The sequence below is a fragment of the Aquarana catesbeiana genome, linkage group LG13 (genome assembly GCF_042186555.1).
Source record: "Aquarana catesbeiana isolate 2022-GZ linkage group LG13, ASM4218655v1, whole genome shotgun sequence".
Classification (NCBI taxonomy): Eukaryota; Metazoa; Chordata; class Amphibia; order Anura; family Ranidae; genus Aquarana; species Aquarana catesbeiana.
Genome location: NC_133336.1, coordinates 78,872,799 through 78,898,798, shown reverse-complemented (window position 1 = coordinate 78,898,798; position 26,000 = coordinate 78,872,799). Strand labels below are relative to the sequence as shown.

The window sequence follows — 26,000 nt, the reverse complement described above, 5'->3', positions numbered from 1 at the left end:
GTCAGCTGCTATATACGGTTTTATTTTACACAGCGCTGTATTTCCCCCCTATTTTTCAATTGAAAAAGAAACTGAAATCTTTTAGGTGGAGGGAAGTAAAAATAAAAAAATAAAATAATGTGGTTGCATAAGTGTGCACACCCTCTCATAACTGGGGTTGTGTTCAGAATTAAACAATTACATTCAAACTCATGTTAAATAGTCAGTACACACCTGCCATCATTTAAAGTGCCTCTGATTAACCCCAAATAAAGTTCAGCTGTTCTAGTATGTCTTTCCTGACATTTTCTTAGTCGCATCCTACAGCAAAAGCCATGGTCTGCAGAGAGCTTCCAAAGCATCAGAGCCTGAGGGATCTCATTGTTAAAAGGTATCAGTCGGGAGAAGGGTACAAAAGAATTTCCAAGGCATTAGATATACCATGGAACACAGTGAAGACAGTCGTCATCAAGTGGAGAAAATATGGCACAACAGTGACATTACCAAGAACTGAACGCCCCCCCAAAATTGATGAAAAGACGAGAAGAAAACTGGTCAAGGAAGCTGCCAAGAGGCCTACAGCATCATTATTATTTTTTTACTAGTAATGGCGGCGATTAGTGATTTTTAGCGGGACTGTGACATTGCGGCGGACAGATGGGACACCTAACTGACATTTGACACTTTTTTGGGAACCAGTGACATTACAGTGATCAGTGCTAAAAACATCCACTAACATTGTACCAATGACACTGGCAGGGAAGTGGTTAACATCAGGGGCGATCAAGGTGTTAAACTGTGTTCCCTGGGTGTGTTTACTAACTGTATGGGGGATGGGCTTACTGGCATAACACAGAGATCAGTCTTCCTGCACACCAGAAAGATAAGATCTCAGTGTAATCCCGTCAGAACGGAGATTTGCCTTGTTTACTTCGGCAGATCCCCTCTGTCTCTGCGTGGAATGATCGCAGGCGACCGGCGGACAGAGAGTCCGCTGGCCAATCGGTGCACACCCACAGAAGCCGGTGCACGAACCGCCGTACCGCTACAGCGATTCGTGCAGCTGAGCCACCTTGCTGCAGTATAACTGCAATGGCTGATCGGCAAGTGGTTAAGGGTGTACACACTTATGCAACCGTATTATTTTAGTTTTTTATTTTTACTTCATTCCACCTTTAAAGATTTAAATTTGTTGTTCAATTGAGTTGTACAGCTTATAGGTCACATTAAAGGTGGAAAAAGTTCTGAAATGATTTATCTTTGTCTCCTTTTTTACATCACAGAAACCTGACATTTTACCAGGGGTGTGTAGACTTTTTATAGCCACTGTACATGTAATTGCATTGTTAAAACAATTCAGCTAAAAGACCAACTCTGTGCTACAGAATGGGAACATCTACAATAACCACAAAAATAATCTAATAGTCAAAAGCAAAAAATTGAAAACCTGTGTCACTTGAGAGTTTTATAAATTTTACAGAGAAATTAATCTAAGCTCTGCAAGTTAATGTTGCTTGCAGACAGCAGTGAGAAGCCCCTTTATTGCTGCAGATGATCTGTGGAAAGGTTTAGATGTCACAGGAGTGGTAGTGAAATAATGTACTGTGCTGCATAACATGACAGGTGTTCTAATCCCCATCCACTCTATCCAAAACTTAAAACAATAAAGTTTTGCCCTAAGTTATGCTTTAATTTTTGGTTCAGCGATGCAAATTCCTATGTCACACATCTAACTCCAGACTTCTCACTGGGCAATGGCTCAGCATCATCACTTCTGTACAATCAGCAATAAAGTGATCCAATAAGTGGTAGTAATAACGAAATACATAAACTATGTATTCAGATGTATTGCGTTCTACTTTGAGGTTTTGGGATGGCCCTTCAAGCATGTACAATTGAATACTGTTGAAAGCCTCAAACATTTCGTGCTTGCAAGAAAATCTCTGAAATATATCTTCTACAAAAAAAAAAAAAAAAAGTTGAGAAAACGAACATAAGAAGATGATGGCTTATATAAAAAAAAAAAAAAAAAAAAAAAAAAAAAAACTTGATAATCAAAGGGTTTGACGTAAGTAAACAAAGTAAAGCCGGCCATAAATGGATTGAAATTCAGTTGGTTCAGCAAACACCGGAGACATTTCGATCCACATATGGGCACCCTGGTTGTACACAAGTCAATTGATCGACTTGTGTACAACCAGTCTGTCAAGTTTTTCCCAAATGATTAGTGCCACCAGCTATAGCGGCAACACTAATCACTGTGTTCTGCAGGCAGGGAAGGCTCCCCACTGGCAGAATACAATAGTGCTGCGGGAGTAATTCAAGCGATTTTCTTTCCTTCCACACATGGTGCAATTTTTCTTTTTCGCTGGTGTGGCAGCACTAATGGGCTCTGGTAGCTGGCACTGATGAGGTGGCACAGATTGGCAGTACTGGTAGGCACTGTTGGGATTGCACTGATAATCAGTGCCCTGTTTATCAGTGTAAATGTCCCTTTTACGCAAGCCGGTTATTGGCTCTCTTCTCCTCACAGAATCAGCATGAGGAAAGGAATGCCGATAACCAGCTTCTGTTTACATCATGATCAGCTGTGATTGGACACAGCAGATCATGTGGGAAAGACCACTGATTGGCTCTTTACCTCAATCCGTGATCAGCAGTGTCAGGAGGACACTGCAATCACATAGCGCACCACCTGCGCGCCGCAGCGGGCACAATCACAGGACTTCATGGACGCCCTCCCAGAATTGGCCAGCTGCATTGTAGCCGTCATTCAGCTATAGCGCGGCTGGCAAGTGGTTAAAGCATCACCTATGGAAAATATAGGGTATCAAAAGTTTGTCACTGTTTCACCAGCACAAGCAATTTTAAACCCAGAAACGAAAGTTATCTATTTATTCCACACAACCTTATCTTGTATAATTTAGCAAAAATTGGATGATGTATTTGTGTGCGCCAAAATTAACTTTAATGCAATGTTGTGTTTCATAAACCACTGCAATAATATCGTAAAGAAGATGCTACATGACTTTAAAGTAGAACTGAAAGCAAAAGTTTTTTCCCCCTCTGTATAGAGTAAGGGCCCAGTCACACTAGGAACTGTATGGGAAATCGCACAGGATGGTGCTGCATGCCCTGTGTGATTCACATGCAGTTCTGTGCAATGTGATTTTAGCCCATTCATTCTGAAATCACATTGCACTAAAAGTAGCACATGCACGCACTACTTTTGGAAACGTACTGGGGAGATATCCCCTCATTTTCTGTCCCATAGCCAAACCAGGACCCTAGGGTCATCAGAAGTAGTGTCCCCTTTGGAAGATTTCCGCTCTATTCCTGTTCAGATGACCATCCAAAGTTTGGGGATTTTATTTTGATCACCGGGACAGAAAGAGGCTAAATTTCCCCAACAGGTACATCGCAATAAAAACCCAATGGGTGTTTTAATCCCTCTCCACGTTTCTAACACCAAAAAAGTTTTGTCTTCAGTTATACTTTAAGTTCTGCATGCATTACTGAAATATAGTTTCCAGTCACCTTTAAATCCTCTGGTAATCTCAAGATCAGAGTTCCTATCCTCAGCGATGACTGGTCCCCGGGAGATTAGCAGTTGAAGGACAAAAAAGAACTCCAGAAATATATTTGGCACAAGGTTTTCTGTAAATAAAATGGAACTTGTCAAAATTTTATCAATACATTTTTGGCATTATCCTAGCATCCTGACATTTTAGTATTCTCAGGAGGGAAAGGTGCATCCAACCCCACTGCAACCAGTCTTTCAAAGTATATGGCAGGCTGCGGCTAGACGGGGCTGAAGGCTGTCCGAGTGGTACCAGTGTTTGGAGCCCTGTGCATTGAGGGATGAAGGTCAGGAACACAAAGGACCTGCATTCTGGACCTTTGCCCTGAACGAACAGGGCCCCATCAAGCCACAGCCTGCCATAGAGTTTGACAGGCTGCCTGCACCAGGGCCAGATGCTGTATCTGTCCCTCCTGGGTGTTTTTTTTTTTTTCCTTCTTAAAATGTTACTTCCACATTAATTCTTACTAGCTTCAATTTCCGTTTAAGAAAACTCTCCCACAACCTGCTTCCGCCTGTACACTTGCCCTAAACCGAGAGCTCAACTGGGAAGGATGAGGACCGCAGCAGCTTTCCAGAGCAGGAGCCACTCTTTTTCCTGAAGACCCAGTGAGACACATTGGTAAGTCTGTGCACCAGCTCCTATTACTCTCTCTCTCCCATGAAGAAAGGTAAGCTTCACCAAGTTCTAATAAATTCTCCTCACTATTGCACTCACGAGTCTCTAAACCAGGAGGGAAGGGACACCACTGCCATTAAGCCCAGGGACCTACCCGGAACTGCTTGCTGGACCACCCATTCCAGCTACTTTGGTAGAACATTTGAGCTGCAGCCTGCTTTCTCCCCTTTTCCCCCATGGGGCTATGCCCAGAGGGAAGAGTGTGCCACCTACCCACTGCACAGGAGTAACTAGTGTGACATCATATTCAGTGGGGGACTTAAGCCTCCACTCATGCACACATGGTTACACGGACACACCAAGTTAGCAGCTGGTGGATTCTGCTAATTTTATAGCAATTATGGCTGCTACACCCACGTGCCAAACGGCTCTGACCAATAAAAAATAGATCATCTTCAGCCGGACATAGGTTTAATTAGAAGGGACTTGGATTCTTTTCATGAACCCATTAATGAGATCGAACGGCATGTCTCTTCTGTAGAAGATATGCAGAGGCCAATACTTTTGATTTACATGCCCTTAAAACTAAAGTCCCCAATTTGGAGTCATGAGCCAAAGATGCAGAGAACTGTAACCACGGAAACAATTTGCGTATACTGGGCCTCCCGAAGGGCGCAGAGGGTTTGGATTCCACTACCTTTACTGAGCGCCTGTTGACACAAATTCCCCAAAATGCCAAATGCCATTCTTCACCATGGAACATGCCCATCGTATTCCTATGGCCAAGGGCCCACCCAGGGAACCACCTCGCGCTTTCATGGATCTTAACATATTCTCTATCAGAGTCTTCTCCCAAAGATGTGCATCTTGAAAATCACTCCCACTTCACTTACTCCAGTAGGCAGTTAACCTTAGTAAAATGGTTTACCGTATTTATAGGCGTATAACGCGCACCCCAAGTTTAGGAGGGAAGTTTAAAGAAAAAAACTTACATTTTAAATGCCCATCAATGCAGCCTTATCAGTGTCAATCTGCAGCTTTGCCCAAGTGTCCATCTGCAGCCTTGCCCAAAATTGCAGCATGATCTTTTAAATTATTGCGCTGCCGAGATAGAGCTGGATGTCTTGTGTATTCGGCTCCTCTCGCAGTCACGCCCCTTGGCCCGGCTCCTATGATGGACACAACACCGGTCCAATGGCGGGACATAAAGGCTAGGAGGCGGGACTGGGCGTGACTGCAAACGGAGCCGAGCCTAGCCGAGTACGCAGTACACTCGGCTCTGTTTATTTCGGCAGCACTCGTTCCCTCCTTACCCTCCGAGGCAGCGGTTCGGCGTATAACACGCACCCACGATTTCCCCCTGATTTTAAGAGGAAAAAAGTGCGTGTTATACACCGATAAATACGGTATTTACTGAAATTTCTTTATTTTAGGAACATACCAGTTTCCGTACCGAAAACATTCTTCAATAAGTTAGACAGTGTGGCCCTTTCCTTTATATAGGTTGGGAAAGTTCCTAGTCTTGCAAAGTCAACACTACAGCTCCCATTGTCAGAGGGCGACCTTTCCCTACCAAATTTTCAATTGTATTATTGAGCAGCAGTACTTGTAACGGTCCGCTGGTGGTTTTTGCAACCTAAAAACAATCCTGCAGTTACCTTGGAGGCAGCTCTATTAGGCTCATATGCCTCCTTAAGCAACTTCGTTTTCAGGGACTCCAGATCCAATCCAGCTGTCACCAGTTCAATGAAAACATTAGTATGGCATAACACCAGAGCAAGATATCTCTCTTCCCTGACCTACTCTCTGCATACACACTTGTGGGGTAACCCTAACTTTCCCCATTTGCAAAAATAGGATTTTTTAAAACAGCTTACCTGTAAAATCCTTTTCTTTCGAAGGACATCACGGGACACAGAGCCACAGTAATTACTGATGGGTTATATAGGTATCACTGGTGATTGGACACTGGCACACCCTATCAGGAAGTTCAACCCCCTATATAATCCCTCCCCCTTGCAGGGATACCTCAGTTTTGTAGCCAAGCAATATAGTGTATTAGAAGAGGGGCGGGACCTCTGTGTCCCGTGATGTCCTTCGAAAGAAAAGGATTTTACAGGTAAGCTGTTTTAAAAAATCCTATTTTCTTTCTCGAACATCACGGGACACAGAGCCACAGTAATTACTGATGGGATGTCCCAGAGCAATGCTACCTGAGGGGGGGGGAACCACGACCAAGTAGGGTGCAATCAGACCTGAGGACCCTGTACCGCTGCCTGCAGCACACTACGCCCAAAGGCGATATCCTCATGCCTTCTCACATCCACCTGATAGAATCTGGTGAATGTATGAACTGAAGACCAGGTTGCGGCCTTGCAGATTTGAGCCATAGAGGCCCGGTGATGCACTGCCCAAGAAGCACCAATAGCCCTTGTGGAATGTGCCCTGATCTGAAACGGAGGAATCATCTGTTTCAAACCGTAAGCTTGAATGATCAACTGTCGAATCCATTTAGAAATGGTAGCTTTTGACGCTGCCTGTCCTCTTTTGGGATCCTCTGGCAGCACAAACAAAACATCCGTCTTGCGGATCTGAGTAGTTGCCCCTAGATAGGCCTTAACTGCTCTTACTACATCCAACGAATGTAGAGATCTCTCTTCCGGAGAACAGGGATCTGGAAAAAAGGAAGGTAGAACAATGTCTTGGTTTAAATGAAAATCAGAAACCACCTTCGGTAAAAAACTAGGATGAGGGCGTAGTACCACTCTATCCTTGTGTATAATCAAATAAGGCTCCTTACAGGAAAGAGCTGCTAATTCTGATACTCTTCTAGCAGAAGAGATGGCCACCAGAAAAATTAATTTCCTTGTCAACAAGACCAAAGGAATCTGACTTATTGGTTCAAAAGGCCGTTTCTGTAACACAGCCAGGACCAAATTCAAGTCCCAGGGGTTTAGGGGCGCTTTAACCGGAGGATTAAGACGCATCACCCCCTCCTAAAAGTTTCGGACCAAAGAATGCGAAGCAAGTGGCCGCTGAAATAATACTGATAAAGCAGAGACCTGGCCCTTGATGGTACTCAAGGCCAGCTTCATCTCTAATCCCATCTGTAGAAAATCAAGGATTCTACCTATGACATATTTCCTGGGATGCCAACCTCTGGATTCACACCAGGTTATATAAGCCTTCCAGACTCTATGATAAATCATCCTGGAAGCTGGCTTCCTTGCATTAATCAAGGTAGATATGACAGGACCTGAGAGCCCACGACTCTTCAGAACGTGGGTCTCAATAGCCAAACCGTCAAATTTAGCGTTTGTAAGGCAGGATGGAACACTGGACCTTGAGATAACAGGTCTGGGCGTTCCAGTAGTGTCCACGGGGAACCTACCGTCATCCTTACTATTTCTGCATACCAAGTCCTTCTGGGCCAAGCGGGGGCCACCAGAAGTACCGACTTCCTTTCCTGCCTGATCCTGCGAAGGAGTCGTGGTAGTAGCAGAATAGGCGGGAATGCGTAAATCAGTGAGAACCGATGCCACGGAATCACCAACGCATCCGTCCCGCATGCAAGAGGATCTTTTGTCCTTGCCACAAATCTGTCTATCTTTTTGTTGAATCGGGATGCAAAGAGATCTACATCTGGAACCCTCCATCTTTGGCATATGGCCCAAAAGACGTCGGGATGCAGAGACCATTCCCCTGGAAGTAACTGCTGGCGACTTAGATAGTCCGCCTGCCAATTCTCTATTCCCGGGATGAAAACTGCCGATATGCATGGCACATGCATCTCTGCCCAGACTAAGATCTGGTTCACCTCTTTTTGAGCAGCTCGGCTCCAGGTGCCTCCCTGATGATTGACATAAGCCACTGCTGTGGCATTGTCGGACTGGATCCTGACCGGACAACCCTGTAGCCTGATAGTCCAGGCCTTTAGAGCTAGATGTATCGCCCGGATCTCCAGAATGTTGATGGGTAAGGTCCTCTCTGTCTTGGACCATACCCCTTGGACCGCAGCCTGTTCCAGAACTGCTCCCCAACCTGACAGACTGGCATCTGTTGTTACCACCGTCCAGGTAACCGGTAGAAAGGATTTCCCCTTCTGCAGGTTTTCGGGTATGAGCCACCAATTGAGGCTCTGACGCACCGCATGCGACAGGTGCATCGGAAAGTCTAATGCCTGAACCTTCTTGTTCCAGGTTGACAGAATACTGTGTTGTAGCATTCTTGAGTGAAACTGAGCATAGGGAACTGCTTCGAATGAAGACACCATCTTCCCTAGTAGCCTCATACAAAGGCGGACTGAGGGACCCTTCTTGGTCCTTACTGTCAGAATCAGCTCTCTCAAAGCAGTGATCTTTGCCTGGGGTAGAAATATTTTCTCCTGGCTTGTATCTATAATCATACCTAAATACTCCAGTCTTCTTACTGGTTTTAGGAAAGACTTTTCTAAGTTGAGGATCCAACCCAGGTGTTCTAGATACCTGACCGTGGTCCTCAAGTTTCCATTCAAAGAGGCTACCGACCGGTCTATCAAGAGCAGGTCGTCTAGGTATGCTATGACAGCTATACCCTGAGCCCTTAATCTGACCAGAGGAGGAGCCAAGATCTTTGTGAACACTCGAGGTGCAGTGGCTATCCCGAAAGGCAGAGCCACAAACTGGAAATGGCGCCCTCCTACCTCGAAGCGCAGAAACTTCTGATGAGCAGGAAAAATGGGCACATGCAGATATGCATCTCAGATGTCTATTGATGCCAGAAATTCTCCTCCCTGCAGGGTGGGAACTACTGTTCGAATTGATTCCATGCGGAAGGATTGAATCCTTAGGAATCGGTTCAGATCCCTTAAGTCCAAAATGGGCCTGACATCCCCATTTGACTTTTGGACCGTAAAAAGGTTGGAATAGAAGCCCAATCCCTGGTCCTTTGCGGGAACTATCATAATGACCTCCTGCGACAAAAGTCGCTCTAACGCTAGAAGGAGCGACTGCTTCTTCTCTGGGTCTCCGGGAACATTTGATCTGAGGAACCGAGGAGAAGGGAATTCCTGAAACTCCAGCTTGTACCCTAAGGTTGCCGTGGAGACTACCCATCTGTCCTGGAAGTCCTCGTGCCAGAGCTCTGAGAACTGTCGCAGTCTTCCCCCCACTCGAGTGAGCGGGGGCGCCCCCTCATGCAGAGGTCTTAGTGTTTTGCCTAGTAGGCTTCTTTCCCCAGGACTTCTTTTGTCCCTGGGATTGACTCTTGTCTCTGGACCCCGATGGAGGCGGCCGTCGAGACTGCCTGGAGGCTGAAGCCCCCGGCGCTGGGGAAAGAGTCCGTTTGAAAGAGGGACGCTTACTCTTCTTCTTGACAGGTAAGAGAGTGCTTTTCCCACAAGAGATTCTCTTGATATAGTTATCCAAGTCCTCTCAAAACAACCTTGCACCACGAAATGGAAACCCAGCCAGTAGCTTCTTACATGGTGCTTCGGCTGACCAATTTTTCAACCATAGGATTCTACGTATATGCACCAACCCCAGTGAAAGACGGGAGGTTTGCACGATAGAATCTCTAATGGCGTCAACCACAAAGCATAAGGCCACTGGAAGGTTAGCAAACCCCTGGGCCTGCTGTTCAGGTAATACTTTGATGACCTGCTTAACATGGTCTCTTAAGTATTGACAGACTCCAATCGCTGCTACTGCAGGTTGGGCCACTGATCCTGCTAAGGAGAAAACATCCTTCAATAGGGATTCCATCCTTTTATTTACAGGATCCCTGAGCATCTGAGCATTGTCTACAGGACAAGTCAGGCTATTATTTACGGAGGAAATGGCGGCATCAATAGCCGGTATTCCCCACATTTTAATAAACTTTTCTTCCATCGGATAAAGTGTTGAAAACTTTCTCGGCGGAAAAAAACGTTTGTCTGGGTGATCCCACTCAGAATAAATGAGCTTTTCAAGTAAAGTATGAACAGGAAAAGCATGTGCTGCTTGGAAAGGTTTCAGTGACCCCAAAGCAGAAGAGGATTCCTTAGCAGTTTCAGGTATGGGCAACTTAAATGTGGAGCGGACCAATCCAGTGAGGATCTGCACTAAGACTTTCTCCTCTTGGGAAGTCGCAGAGGGTCCCTCTCCACCTGATTCCTCCGAAGAGGAATCATCCGTCCCATCCTGATCCTCTGAAAGGGATTCATCTCCTTTATCCCAGAGCTCCTCTGTCTGAGGGTCTTGGGGAACAGAGGAAAGCCTAGTGCGTTTTCTTCCACTGAGTGAAGACGTAATCACGGCCATTAATCTTTCCTCTAGACCATTAATGGTTGAGGAAAAAACCTCTTGTGTAATATATACAGGGGCTGAAGTGCCAGAGGCAGGTGTAGCCCCTGACCCCGATGGCTCTCCCCGGCTAGCCGTCCCTGGCCCATCTTTAGGGGGGGAGGATGCTGCCGACAGGGGGCCCTCAGAACCTGAACGAGATCCCCTAGTGTCTCTGGTTCCTGGGGTGCTTGAACCTCTTCTACCCATAGTGCAAAGCAACAAGGTGTGAGGTATACAAATGAACACTGCCCGCTGAGCGATGTAGTCTGGCTAAAAGCCCTGCTACCCAATGCTCAGTCTGGTGTTACTTCAGTAAATGCTGCCTAGGAGAATGCCTGTGTCCCACCTTACATGCGACCGTCAGCTCTGTGTCTCTCAGAAGGCTGAGTGCACCTGTACAGAGTGCCTTTAATAGCCTGCAGCTGGCCTGAGTGGGAGTCTAAGCACTATGTGCTGACGTCCCGCCCCCTCCTCTACCGCCCCCCCCTCCCTCGAGTTTTGAAAAAAACGAGCGCTTCCCGCACTGGCGACTCTCCTGTCATGCTTCTGGAGAAAGGCTGGGGATGGGGGGGGAAGGAGGGAGGCTGGTAACAAGATCTGCCTGAATGGCTATCTTCAGAGATGGTGGCCATTAGGCCGCAGAGCCCGGGTGGTATAACCACTTTCTAGACCCCTGTGGCCCCTCTCTAGCCTGGGGGGGAACATTCAAACATGAGAAATCCCCCCTTCCACCTTACCTGTTTGCAGCCTGCTTGAGACGCTGGGACATAATCAGCGATTACAACACCGGAGACAGAGTCAGCATGTGCAGGTTTGTGCTCTTGGCAGCCCCCAGTGGTCACAATAGGCATAGCATGCATTTACCTTAAAGGAGAAAAGCCACTGGAACTCAAAAATTCTGTGGAATCTCCTCTTACCTTATCCAGCCGCAGGGTGCTGTTTACACAGACCCAATCTTCACCTCTCACGGTGGGCTCCGTTTGAAAAAACCGTCAGAGACTGGGGCCCCCATCAGTAGGGGGATCCAACAGTTCTGGGACCGTAAAGCACCTCGCCAGAAATTAGGAAGTTTAAAGCCATTTTCTGATCTGCGGGGTCCAGCTCTCTAAAAAGAGAAGCATTACGGGTAAAACCTCGTTTCTTCGGACACGAGGCCCGGGTACCATTCAATTCGGCCAGGAAAAGACACTTTGAATGGATCCGGTTCGCCTGGCTTGCCCCAGTATAGGATCTTAGGATATTCCCTTTGGAGCTCAGCACAGGACATCTTTACACGTCCATCACCTAAGACACTGGCGTAAAAACTGAGGTATCCCTGCAAGGGGGAGGGATTATATAGGGGGTTGAACTTCCTGATAGGGTGTGCCAGTGTCCAATCACCAGTGATACCTATATAACCCATCAGTAATTACTGTGGCTCTGTGTCCCGTGATGTTCGAGAAAGAAATACCCCAGATCCTCAGCTATGAGCAGCTCATGGAGTGGTAGACCTGAAGCATATTCTGTCAGATGGAAGTTCTCTCACCTCAAGGCTAAACATAACCTTCCTAATAGTATGTTTTACAGCCAAGACATGTGGACCAGGCTCAATTCGCTGCTCCTGTCACTCTAGTATCTGATCCTATTGAGAAATTGCTTACCTTGAGTGTGTTGGGGAAACAGTTATCCTCTTTATACCTTAGACTCTCTTTCGCTTGCATTACTAATTCGAATCGCACCTATCAGTGCTGACTTGTTGGATTTGGATGGGGAAGAATGGGGGACCTGTACAAGCCGTTATGTCATATATGGTCTCCACTAGAGATCTCTATGGAAGAAGTGTAATTGCAGAAACCTATTTTACTCCAAAATAGCTATTTCCCATTCGAATGACACTTTCTGTACACTTTGTCATTCTTCCATAGACTCCTTTCTACACATGGTGTGGACATGCCCCTCCATTCAACCCTCCTGTATGGCAGTGGTAGTAAAACCTGAGCTGTGTGACTCAACAATCAGTTTGGACCCTAAGGTGGGGTTGAATTAGTTTATGTTAAGTTGTTTATCCTCTTTGCTGCATTTTAGGCCTGCAGAGAAATTCTCCTAAAGTGGAAGTCAGCTCACCCTCCCACTCTGTCTTCATGGTGCGCTGCTATTGATAACGCTCTACAGATGTACAAGTGGACCTACGCGGGAAAAAATTGTCCCAAAAATCTTGATAAAATCTGGTCCACCTTTACCAACCTTTTCCACCCCCCCACCCTTACCTTTCCAACCCTCCGCAGTTTGGTGAATGCTAGCTTATAGTCTTTTCTGCAGGTCAAATCTTCTACACATTTGTTAATCAGGAGTAAATCAATAGGATTTTATTAGGCTATCCTTATGCTTAGAACACTTTTTGAGTCCTTTCGTGTGTTGTCCTTTGTTTCTACAGGTCTATGATGGTCTATACTCATGTCCTCCCTGTGGATTACTATGTGAACAACATGCTGCAGAGTTTGTATTTGCTTATATTAATCTTCAATAAACAGGATATTTTTGTTTATTTTTTTAACTAGTAATGGTGGCGATCAGTGACTTATAGCGGAACTGCGATATTAAGGTGAACACCTGACTTTTTTGGGGGATAAGTGACATTATTACAGTGATTAGTGCTAAAAACATGCACTGTCACTGTAGTAATGACACTAGCAGGGAAGGGGTTAACATCAGAGGTGATCAAAGGGTTAACTGTGTGCCTAGCTAATGTTTCAGTGTAGTGGGGGAGGTGCTTTTACTAGTGAAAGACATGGACCGGTGTTTCTGCATGTCTTCTGTACTAAAAGAATGACAATCTGCCTTGTTTACATAGGCAGACTAGCATTCAGTCAGTGTACCGAACGATCAGTGGATGCCGGCGGACAACAGGTCCACTGGACCCGCTGTTTGCAATCACAGCGTGAGCGAGCCAACGGCAGCGCGCACTTGCGTCCAAAACCCAGAAGTGCAGATTCACGTATATAAACATGCAATTCTGCACAGCGTGGCCGCCCTGTAGCAGTAAATCTGCTATGGAGCAGTCAGCAAGTGGTTAAATCCAAATCCTTGGAATTCCTATGTAATAACATTTTACAACATTAACCACCATAAAAAAAATATAACTATTGGGGTGGCTCCACAACAGCTTTAAATCATAACAGACAGAATTAACATGCAAGAAAATAACTACCTGTAATACAAGATGAATACAGTTTAGCAAGAATTTCTAGCCGTTTCTGACAAGACACCTTGCCAGGGTCAGCGTACATCAGCAGATCCGATGAAACACTGGAGTTTCGGTTGTAGCTCTGTTTGGTGGGAGTGATGGGGTCTAATGCCACTGGAGATGAAGTCTGCTGCAGTAATTTGGACCTACAAAGAAAATCAGACTCTGAATTATGATTGCACAAGGATTCTCATCCCAGGGATTTTATATACAGCAGCAAGAAAAAATATGTGAACACCTGTGGAATTAACTTTTTGTGAAGTAATTTGCCATAAAACAAACAATTCTACTTTCTCGTGTCTTTACTCATTAAACATTCACAGTGCTGGAGGAAAAGTAAGTGAACCCCTGACATTAAAATGGTTGTAAAGGCAGAAGGTTTTAAAAATCCTTCTGTGTGCAGCTCCCCCTAAATGCAGATCTAAGCCTGATCTTAATCCAGTAATATGCACAAGAGTCGAGGCTCTCTCCCTCCTCATTGGCTGCTGCTGTCAATCAAAGCCAATGACGAGGGAGCGGGGGATGGGGCTGGCTCTGCAACGAACACTCACGAGTGCCTTCATAGCAAGGAATGGTCAACAATTTTCTTGTGAACGCTGTGCAGTCTGATCCAGAGCTACTGAAAGCGCTTGCTTGAAGTTATTGCTGACCAGCTATTAAAGTGATTGTAAAGCTTTGTTTTTTCAGGTCTTTCTTGGGTCTCCCACCGGATTTTCCAGGAGAGAAGTGGCTTCTTTGCTGCCCTTCTTGACACCAAGCCATCCTCCAAAGGTCTTCACCTCACTGTGCGTGCAGATGCACTCACATCTGCCTGCTGTCATTCCTGAGCAAGCTTTGCACTAGTGTTGCCCCGATCCCACGGCTGAATCAACTTTAGGAGACAGTCCTGGCACTTGCTGGACTTTCCTGGGCACCTTGAAGCCTTCTTTAGAAACAACTGAACCTCTGTCCTTGAAGTTCTTGGTGATCCGATAAATGGTTGAATTAGGTGCAATCTTAGTAGCAGCAATATCCTTGTCTGTGAATCCCTTTTTGTGCAAACCAATGATGACTGCGTGTTTCCTTGCAGGTAACCATGGTTAACAGGGGAAGAACAATGATTTCAAGCACCACCTTCCTTTTAAAGCTTCCAATCTGTTTTTATAACTCAATCAGCATTACGGAGTGATTTCCAGCCTTGTCCTTGCAACACTGACACATGTGTTACCATAAGAGAATCATTGACATGTCAGCTGGTCTTTTTGTGGAAGGGCTGAAATGCAGTGGAAATGTTTTTGTTTGTTTTTTGGGGGGATTAAGTTAATTTTTATGGCAAAGAGGGACTTTGCAATTAATAACAATTCATCTGATCACTCTTCATAACACTCTGGAGTATATGCAAATTGCCATCATAAAAATGGAGGTGGCAGACTTTGTGAAAATTAATATTTGTGTTCTCAAAACTGTTGGCCAGGGCTATAGACATCAGGGGACTGTCACAGATATCCCAGTCTCAGTGCTGGGAGCATGCCAAGCACACTACTAACTACTTCTCAAAAATGTTTTTTTTTTCCCTCTAATAAATGTAATGGAGGGGTATAGGGAATTTATTAAGCCATTTGCAAATGTTCAATCCCTATCCACTTCAGACCCGGAAGATCTGGCTTCTCAATGACCAGAGCATTTTTTGCGATACGGCACTGCGTCACTTTAACTGACAATTGCGCGGTTGTGCAATGCTGTACTCAAACAAAATTTACGTCCTTTTTTTCCCCACAAATAGAGATTTCTTTTTGTGGTATTTGATCATCTCTGCAGTTATTTTTTGCGCTATAGACAAAAAAAAAAAGAGCGACAATTTTGAAAAACACAATATTTTGTACTTTTTGCTACAATAAATATCCCCGGATTTTTTTTTAAAAAAAGCTATTTTTTTCCTCAGTTTAGGCAGATATGTATTCTTCTACGTATTTTTGGTAATAAAAATCGCAATAAGCGTATATTGAAAAAAATGATAGCGTCTACAAAATAGGGGATAGATTTATGGGATAGATTTAGGACGCCCCGGGCGTCAGCGGTAAAGCGCCACTATTTTTAGCGGCGCTTTACCGTTGTTTTAGCGGCACTATTCGGCCAAAAAGGGGTTAAATCCGCCCGCAAAACGCCACTGCAGCAGCGCTTTGCCAGCGCTGCCCCATTGTTTTCAATGGGCAGGAGCGGTGGAGGAGCGTCGTATTCACTGCTCATACACCGCTGCAAAGAAGCTGCTGGCAGGACTTTTTGTGACACCCTGCCAGCGCAGCGCCCCAGTGTGAAAGCACTCGAGCTTTCACACTGTCTTTGCAGCTGAGGCTTTTTTCAGGCGCTATTTTTAGTGCTGTAGCACCTGAAAAACGCCTCCACTGTGAAAGGGCTCTTTAGCAGATGCACAGTAGTGCAAATAATTGTTAAGCACATGCTTTTTTGCACGCGCCAAACAGCACGGTGCTGCAGCACATGAGATTCAGTATGGCACATTTTTGGATCTGCTCGACTAGCGGATCCCAGCCTGGGAATCTTTTTATCTATATGCTGAATCTGTGTAAGTTTTTAGCAACGCTTATTTCTAATAAACCATTATACGGTTTTACACTGTGGATACTCTTCTTTACTTTATGGGACATCCATGAGAGTGATTAGGAACCAACACGGTCTGTCATGACCCTATTCTCACCTCTTTCAAATGGATGTATTTCTCATGATTTGTAATTCCATGCTTATTTAGACTCATATAATGAAGGAGTCTAGGGATCTGGTAAGCGTACATCTTACTTCAATTACGGTGAAGGTGCACTCAGGTGATTGGTCGTTTATTATCTTTTGGATTTACCACTTACCCATATTTGAAAACATATTTTGGACTGATGTTTGTTATTGAATGTGTTTGTACCACATGAATATTCACTTAGCGTGGCAATTTAATGTTTTCACACAATTTGTTCTGTTGTGTTGTGTTATTGCCAGCAGCGTTTTGGTCATTTATATTTTTTTTTTCACCTGCGCAATAACAATTTTTCACTTACTATAGGTTTCTTTTTTCACCTGGTGATGTGGCCAGTAAGTCTGTTTTTCAAAAGAACAAGCTCTCCAGCAGAATGCATCAATAACAGGGATGAGACAAACCATTTACCACTGGTAGGGGTGCTTAAAATGGGCAGCTTTTAATTTATGTAAAACCTTTATCATAAAAAGGCAAAAAAAAAAAAAAAGTTTACTGTAACTGCTTATTGTGCCATATTAGGCCAATATGTATTCTGCAGTGTTTTTTTGGTTTAAAAAAAAAAAAAAATCCCAATAAATGTATATTGATTGGTTTATGCAAACATTATAGCGTCTACAAACTTTTTTTAATACTAGTAATAGTGGCGATCAGCGACCTATAGCGGGACTGCGCTATTTCGGCGGACAGACACCTGACACTTTGCAGGAACCAGTGACACTAATACAGTGATCAGTGCTAAAAATATGCACTGCACTAATGACACTGGTTGGGAAGGGGTTTAACATCTAGGGCAATCAAATGGTTAACTGTGTGCCTAGACAGTGTTTGTGTGTTCTGTATGTGCTGCTTTTACTAATGGGTGCCGGCAGATATCCAGTGCCCAGCACCCACAGATAGGGTTCTGTTGTGAATAATCACATTAGAAGCTGCGTGCCCCAGGTGGAAGCGCAGGATCACATACAAACATATATATATATATATATATATATATATATATATATATATATTGATATAGAGATTATCACTCAAAAAATAGACGTAAATTGCCCTTACCAGACAAGATGGACTCACAGGCCCTTGGCGGTGAGTCAAACGAGCTTTTACCGTCAAGCGGTGTAGTACAGCGAACTGTATGTTGATCCTGCACAAGGTCTCATCAAATGTCGCCAGATGGCGTGCCCCTGGAACGGCTGGACAGGAATCAGATGTCTTCAAACCTCCGCCTCGGTCATCAGTTGAAAAGATAATTTCCTCAGCGACCATCCATATGTATTGGCAAAGTAAAAAAGGAAAAACTTCCACATAGTGTAAATCCTTATTAAAACGTTATAACGTTTATTGAAATCAGAGGAGATAGTAACCAAAAAGATGTACAAATATGGGCAGTAAAAACTTGGCTCACAAAAGTACAAAAATATAAAAAGCATAAAAATTGGCGCAGTAGGTGCTGGTAAGGGTAAAAACACAGTTACCCGATGCCTTTCGTCCTCAAAGACTTCTGCTGGGGTAAGAAATCTGCCCCCAAGCCACTGTGCTTTATATATTACAAACTGCAATCAAAAAATGGCTAATTGGCTGTAATGTTTGGCGCGACTTCCGGGTCTGACGGCGTCACAGCTGACCAGCAATCATGTGGTGGTCATGTGGTTTTTCTAAGGCCAATCCTGTCCCCTCATGGCTGGTCAGAGCCAAGACTCACTTCTGTCCTCCAATCAACTACAATCAACAGAAAGAGTGTCATTCCTGGTCGCGCAATGGTCACGTAGCGGTCACGTGATTTGTTCCATGCGGAATGACGCAAAGCCGCTCGAGGCTTGCGTATCACAGGAGGGAGGAAGTGGTGGCCTGCCAGTCCGAGACCTGAAAACGCAAAACATTGCGGCGGTCGGGGAAGGAGGAGTCTAAATTTCAGATCAGAATCTGTGTAGCCCGGTCCAGATAAGAGAAGTCAAATCGCCAAATAGTAACACCCAAATATAAACAGGCATATGGAATAGACTGTTCACAATTAGGGTACCCACATAAACAGTGTATATACATAGATTTAACATATAACCCTCATACATAACACCATAGAGATAGTGGGAAACCTATGAAAAAATTAAAAATACTGAACATAAAAAATACTGGGCATAAAAAATAATGAAAAAACGGCAGGTTTGTGCACCAAATCATGATTGACAACCTAAGTAGTGTTCAGTGAACATATATGGGATGAAAACTGAACAAAAGGGATTCATACATGGATGATATTGAATCTAACCCAAAAAATGAAAAAAATAAAAAATGAAAAAATGAAAAAAGAGGGAAGTTAGAGATATGTGTATGTCTGTATCTCAGCTAGAGTCGACCACTCATGCAACATTAAAATAATATTAATATTAAAGTAAAAAACAAAAAATAGCTAAAAATAATGGTAGTGAAGGAAAAGGAAGAATTGAGAAATCCAGAATAGAACAGAAAATAACCACAGAGATAGCGGTGGGCAATATATGGTGGTTATAGTGACTAATATCTATAAGAATATCTGAAAACATAAAAGTGTGGACATAAAAAATATATGTCGTTTCAAAAAAGGGGGAGTATATGATTCCCCTATAGTTTGTCTGAAATACCAATCTGACCTCACCAAAGGCACATCTCAATGTCCCACAAGGGCACCAAAGTGAGAAAAAAATCGCAGCACTGTAGGTAAGGACAAAAGAATTATGGATCTATGTAGTTCAAAATAAAAGGGGCCTTAATGTGATCAAAGTTTAGGGCCAGCACCGAGAGGGGCACCAACGTCTATGATTGATTGATAAAGGCATTGATGTTCCAATAAATGTTGAGTCCATATGGTGCATAGCACTTGATGAGGTGTATCCAAAAAGTCTCTAACTTCGATACACCTCTCACATTCGGTTCCCCCCTCCAATGTGGTACAAATTTATCTATAATTTGAAACTTTGTACCTGATGGATTTTGGTTGTGGTGATGTAAATAGTGTTTAGGTACACTATGATTTGTGCGTGCTTTTTTTATAGCTGTAATATGTTCGTTCACCCTTATAGCAAAATTGCGTTTTGTGTGTCCTATATATTGTTTTCCACAAGGGCAGGTGATAAGATATACGATGAACTTCGTAGTGCATGTAGCAAAATGTTTCATCCTATATTCCTTCCCAGTTGTGGATGACAAGAAAGTTTCAATTTTCCGTGCTTTGCATATATTGAGTCTACATACTGTGCACTTTCGGCAGGGATAGAAGCCCTTCAGATCATGGAAAAAAGATGGAATTTTCGGAGGGTCTATTACGCCTGGTGCAATTTGTCCTCCTATTGCTGGTGCACCTTTGTAGATCACCCTAGCTTGTTAAGGAAGTAGTGGACTCAAAATACGGTCGTTTTTTAGTGCTTTCCAGTGTCTAGCGATGATGTCCTTTATCTGTTTATGTTGAATGGAATAGTTGGTAAGGAAAGCCCATTTGTGTCTGTTATCTGAAAGTCTCCTAGGATGTTCATCCAACAGTGATGGTCGATCAATAAGGGCCACTTTTTGAATTTCCTGATCAATTAGTCCTCCATCATATCCCTTTTCTTGGAACCTTGATTTAATCGTCTCAGCTTGCACGTAATAGTCCGACAGAAGAGAACAGTTGCATCTAATTCTCATCAGCTGGCTCCGGGGGACTGATTTTAGCCATGCTGCATGGTGGCAGCTGTCAATCGGAATGTATCCGTTATTGTCGGTGACTTTAAAAAGGTTTTTGTTTCCAATTGGCCATTGACAGCTGTAATCTCTAGATCCAGGAAATGTATCATAGAGGTACTAGCTTCATACGATAAGTGGATGCCAACCTCATTCTCATTGAGGCACAACATGAAACTGTTTAACAATTCCATGGTACCTCTCCATAGGAGGAGGATGTCGTCGATGTACCTGGCCCATAAGACCAGTTGTGGGGGGTCTAGGGCTCTGACCTATGCTTTTTATATTTTTGTACTTTTGTGAGCCAAGTTTTTACTGCCCATATTTGTACATCTTTTTGGTTACTATCTCATCTGATTTCAATAAACGTTATAACATTTTAATAAGGATTTACACTATGTGGAAGTTTTTCCTTTTTTACTTTGCCAATACATATGGATGGTCACTGAGGAAATTATCTTTTCAACTGATGACCGAGGCGGAGGTTTGAACACATCTGATTCCTGTCCAGCCGTTCCAGGGGCACACCATCTGGCGACATTTGATGAGACCTTGTCCAGGATCAACATACAGTTCGCTGTACTACACCGCTTGACGGTAAAAGCTCGTTTGACTCACCGCCAAGGGCCTGTGAGTCCATCTTGTCTGGTAAGGGCAATTTACGTCTATTTTTTGAGTGATAATCTCTATATCAAGACAAGAATCCATCCGTATGCAAAGTTATTTTCATCAGTTCCCAATTACTTTACATGAGGACTGCTTACATCCAAGTTGTCGGGGAGCTATCTGAGATCACCCTATTGCATAGTGATGGACTTTAAATATTCACACATACACACTACTCCAATGGACCCTTGTTTTTATACTCAGGTTTTGCCTTGAGGAGCAGGCCATTTGTGGGTTAATGCACAACATATTGTTGTAATTTACTTTATGTTATTATGCATGTTTATTATTTATTTATTTATTGTGATAGATCTTTGAATCAATTTTTAGGTTGCGTTACTCCACCCAAAATTGACCCATCGGACACAGACACGCCCTATATAGTTTGTATGTGTTTACACATTTGTCCACCTACGTTTAATTTTAACTTTATTAATTTTTGCTTTATGGTGTTAGTTGAAGAGTTGTCACAATCTCTCCACACACTTTAATTATCACTAGTCCTATGTGGTACATACCTCAGGGTCCTGCATCTACACTTTTTAGATATCACGGTTATTGACCTAATCATAATTACTTCTTAGCGCCACACTTTTTTCACTTCATTTTTTAAATTTTGCATTAACAAAAAAAAAAAAACAAAAAAAAAAAAAAACACATTTTTGCAAGACAATTTCCCGAAAATAAACTTGTTTGCCTGGAAAACAATATATGTATTGTTTATTGTACATAATATTGTATTGCTTGGGCGTTGATAAAGAGAAACATTGTAACATTTAGTTCTTTTAGATCAAAGTGATGAACTTCAGTTTGTAAATGAGGTCAGTTTAACCACTTAAAGCGGAGCTCCACCAAAAAGTGGAATTTTAGCCAGAATTGTGCAGCTCCAACATACACCTTGTTAGATTTAACCCCTCATAAACCAGCAGATTTTTAAAGAGGAAGTAAACTCTCCCACTCTGATGCTGCTTTTCATTTAGTCCATTATAATAAGTAATTATCAAACTATAGCCACTGTAATCCAGCCCAAATCGCATATTACTTACTGTTTAAAGAAACTTTAAAAACCTTGTTTCCAGGGGTAAGGCAGCACCATTGAGCACTTCCTGTACTGCTAACCAAGCCTCCTTCTCAATCCAACGTTTCTATGGCAACCCGGCTTCACTGCTCATAGCTGATTGTTTTATTTCATAGTATTTACGTGTGCCGATTATCTAATGTTTGACTGTGTCAGCCTTATCAGCTTCAGCTGATAAGGCTGCAGTAATGCGGTCCGATGCCCAAGTTTACACTACATGTGATGTCACATGGGGTGTAGTAGGAAGCTCTGAGTGATTATGCAGTCTCGTGGGATTTCAGTGTTGTGCCATAGGAAGATCTGATAATAGACAGACAAGTACACAGAGTGTGCCGTAAATCAGGGGAGATCTGGGCATGCTCAGTGAAGTCATTCTAAAGAACAAAAAGGATAACAATACTAAGCAAGTAAGGAGATATCTACAAGCAGTGTTCATTAGGGTTTTTATGCTGATTTACATGGGACAAAGCTGTCGGGAAGACTTTACAACCACTTTAAAAGTGCAGCGATTCCTGGAGTTTTGCCCTAATATCAACATAATTGCCAAATAAACAAGCCCATAGCAAAAATTTTAAAATTGCTCTGATCTACAGGAGGTATTACAAGTGTAAGAAAAGTGATTAAAGCGGAGTTCCACCCTAAAGTGGAACGTCCGCTCATCGGATTCCTCCCCCCCTCCGGTGTCACAATTGGCACCTTTCAGGGGGGAGGGGGTTGCAGATATCTGTATAATACAGGTATCTGCACCCACTTCCGGGAATAGCTAGCCGCAAAACCCCCGCCCACCCCCGTTGTGTTGTGGGAAATATACAGTTCCCACAACACAACGGGGACCAGGGTAGACGCGAAACGTGACTCGCGAATGCGCAGTAGGGAACCGGGCAGTGAAGCCGCAACGCTTCACTTCCTGATTCCCTCAGTGAGAATGGCGGCGGCAGCACCCGAGGATCGAGGGACGGTTCGGTCTCGGTGCCGACATCGCTGGACCCTGGGACAGGTGAGTGTCCTTATTTTAAAAGTCAGCAGCTGCAGTATTTGCAGCTGACGACATCTAAAAAAAAATTTTTTGCGAAACTCCGCTTTAAGGACACAGAAAAAAAAGCACCTTCCAAACCAAAATATTTCTCAAACTGACATTCTCACTTCACAACAGCAAAGCAAAATGACCAACAAACATACTTGAACCAGAAAATGTAAAACATTAATTTTACCTTTCTTTGCGCAGTATCTCCCTCTCTTCCCGTAAACTGCTGGCATCAGGAGTGCATACTCCTTCCTGAACACTGGTAAACACCTCCATACTTGGGTGGCTGCGGTCTATGTTAGAAGTGCTAACTGGAGTGGAGGTAAAACATATCCTAGATTTGGAATTATCATTAAGAGGAGTCGGATTGATCCTTCGCGATGGTTTTGATTTGCTGAGGGAAACAAAAGTTAAAAAGGATTCAGAAATACTAATTTAAAACCCAAGTAAACTTTCAGTTTAACTATTTACTGTAACAGACATAAGGGTTATGATAGAATAGAACTGCTTACAACAGGCTGGCTCAGTAACCCTTATGTCCACTGCATTTTCTAGGGCTGTAAGCTTAAATTCCCTTTCAGTGGGGCTGTGCCCACGCTGTATGGGTAAACTGCTTGATTTTGCCTAGGCACGAAGAAAGCAGAGATATACTTACCTAATCCACTGATCTTTCAGTCCCTACCGTTCATCCACCCGATGATCTTGTGCATGGACTGTTCCTGACGTCATCATGCCCATAGACAAGCTCTGGACCTGAAAATGGCAGGAACAATCCACTGCTGGATGTGTGTGTGTGTGGGGGGGGGGAGGGCAGTTTTCCAGAGCAGTTAAAGAGGAAGTAAACCCTGATGGGTTTACTTCCTCTTTGTTTCCCTGCAAAGGTAAAGCATAATGGGCTACTATGCATCGCATAGTAGCCCATTGTGTGTCACATACCTGACACAGGAACCTGCAATGTCACTGATGTCCCCTCTTCCACGAAGCGTCCATCTTCCTTCCGGGTATCGCTGCTCCGGCGCTGTGACTGGCCGGAGCAGCGATGACGTCACTCCAGCGCATGCGTGCGGAAGCAGTCAGTGACGGCATGATCGCCTTCACTAACGGCACGCTCAGTGTGCCTGCGCCGTTGTCTATGGTGCCTGTTTTCAGGAAAATATCTCCTTAACTGCGTAGGAGATATTTCTTGCACCTACAGGTAAGCCTTAATCTAGGCTTACCTGTAGGTTAAAGTGGTCTGTAAGGGTTTATAACCACTTTAACCCATGCAGTGCAGGCACAGACCCACTGCATGGGAGAAAAACAATGTTTTCGCTCAAGTTCTTCTTTACTGTCGCTTGAACTTCCACGAACATATACCAAAGCAGTGCCTGACACTTTGCTCTAATAAGCATGGATGCGATTGGCAGTTAACCAGCAGATAATCACATCTACAAAATCTGTAAAATACGACTGCTCCTGTACCCAGCTATATGGATGTAATGGTTGTCTGCACTAGTTCCCAGCGTTACAGGCAGCAGCCACTTCATTAGCTATCATGCAACCATCGCTTCAGCAAGCGATGAGCCGCCTAGAGAGGTACCTAATGGCTACCTAACATTATTGACATCATAGCAAAAGATAGCTGGGATTTGTAGATAGCAGGAGCAGCTCCTGTCAAACATCAAACAGGAATCATTTGAGCAGGATTTGTAAATAGGAAATACTGCTCACCTACAATTCAGAATAAAATACAAAGTAACAGTAATACTTTGTATTTACCCTGTTTTATTCATATGAAGATCAAAGAGATTACCGAGCCTTGCAAAAATATCCACTGCCTTGGTGATTTTTGTTTTCTTGCATTACAACCGTAATTTAACATTTTTTCAAGGGTTTTTTTTTTTTTAATCATTTTATGCACACATCATGCCTACAACGTTGAAGGTGCAAAATACTTTTTTATTGTGGCACAAAGAAAAGAAAAGCGTGAATCTTGAGTTTGCATTCCTATTCACCTCTCTTCTCTCCAAATTCAATATTTTGTAGAGCTATCAATTGGTGCAATTACTACAGCTACGAGTCTCTTAGGGTACATCTCTATTGGTTTAGCACATCTAGCCACTGGGATTTAAGTCCATTCCTCAAGGTAAAACTGCTCAAGCTCCTTCAAATTATACGGGTTGCTTTGGTGGACAGCAATCGTCAAGTCATGCCACAGTTTCTCAGTTGAATTTAGATTTGTGCTTTGACTAGGCCATATGAACATACAGTGCATCAGGAAAGTATTCACAGCACTTCACTTTTCCACATTTTGTTATGTTACAGCCTTATTCCAAAATGAATTAAATTCATCAATGTCCTCAAAATTCTACAAACAATACCCCATAATGACAAAGTGAAAGAAGTTTGTTTGAAATCTTGTACATAAACTATTCACAGCCTTTGCTCAATACTTTGTTGAAGCAGTTTTTGGCACCAATTACAGCCTCAAGTCTTTTTGTGTATGATGCTACAAGCTTGGCCTACCTATATATGGGCAGTTTCTCCCATTCTTCTTTAAAGGACCTCTCAAGCTCTATCAGGTTGGATGGGAAACGTCGGTGCACAGCTATTTTCAGATCTCTCCAGAGATGTTCAATCGAGTTCAAGTCTGGGCTCTGGCTGGGCTACTCAAAGACACAGAGTTGTCTCGTAGCCATGCCTTTGTTATCTTGGCTGTGTGCTTAGGGTAGTTTTCCTGTGTGTTTTTTTTTCCTGATGAATCTTTGTCCCAGTCCAGAGCGCTCTGGAGCAGATTTTCATCAAGAAAGTCTCTGTACATTGCAGCATTCATCTTTCCCCCGATCCCCGAGTAGTCTCCCAGTTCCTGCCGCTGAAAAACAACCCCACAGCATGATGCTGCCACCATGCTTCACTGTGGATGGTATCGGCCAGGTGATGAGCGGTGCCTGGTTTCCTCCAGACACGACACTTGCCATTCAGGGCAAAGAGTTCAAGCTTTGTTTCGTCAGATCAGAGAATTTTGTTTCTCATGGTCTGAGAGACCTTCAGGCAAACTCCAGGTGGGCTGTCATATGCCTTTTACTGAGAAGTGGCTCCCGTCTACCCACTCTACTAAAC

The 26,000-nt window shown here is 43.7% G+C and overlaps 1 protein-coding gene across 1 annotated transcript in view; it reads right to left on the bottom strand.

The window, feature by feature from the left end:
* CDAN1 (codanin 1) overlaps window positions 1-26,000 on the bottom strand; it is a 107,361-nt gene that overhangs the window by 67,595 nt on the left and 13,766 nt on the right. The window contains exons 3-5 of the mRNA XM_073610373.1: window positions 23,089-23,295; window positions 13,668-13,849; window positions 3,517-3,636 (exon numbers count right to left, since the gene is read on the bottom strand). Of these exons, the coding sequence (XP_073466474.1) occupies window positions 3,517-3,636; window positions 13,668-13,849; window positions 23,089-23,295 (509 nt within the window). The remainder of the gene's footprint in view (window positions 1-3,516; window positions 3,637-13,667; window positions 13,850-23,088; window positions 23,296-26,000) is intronic.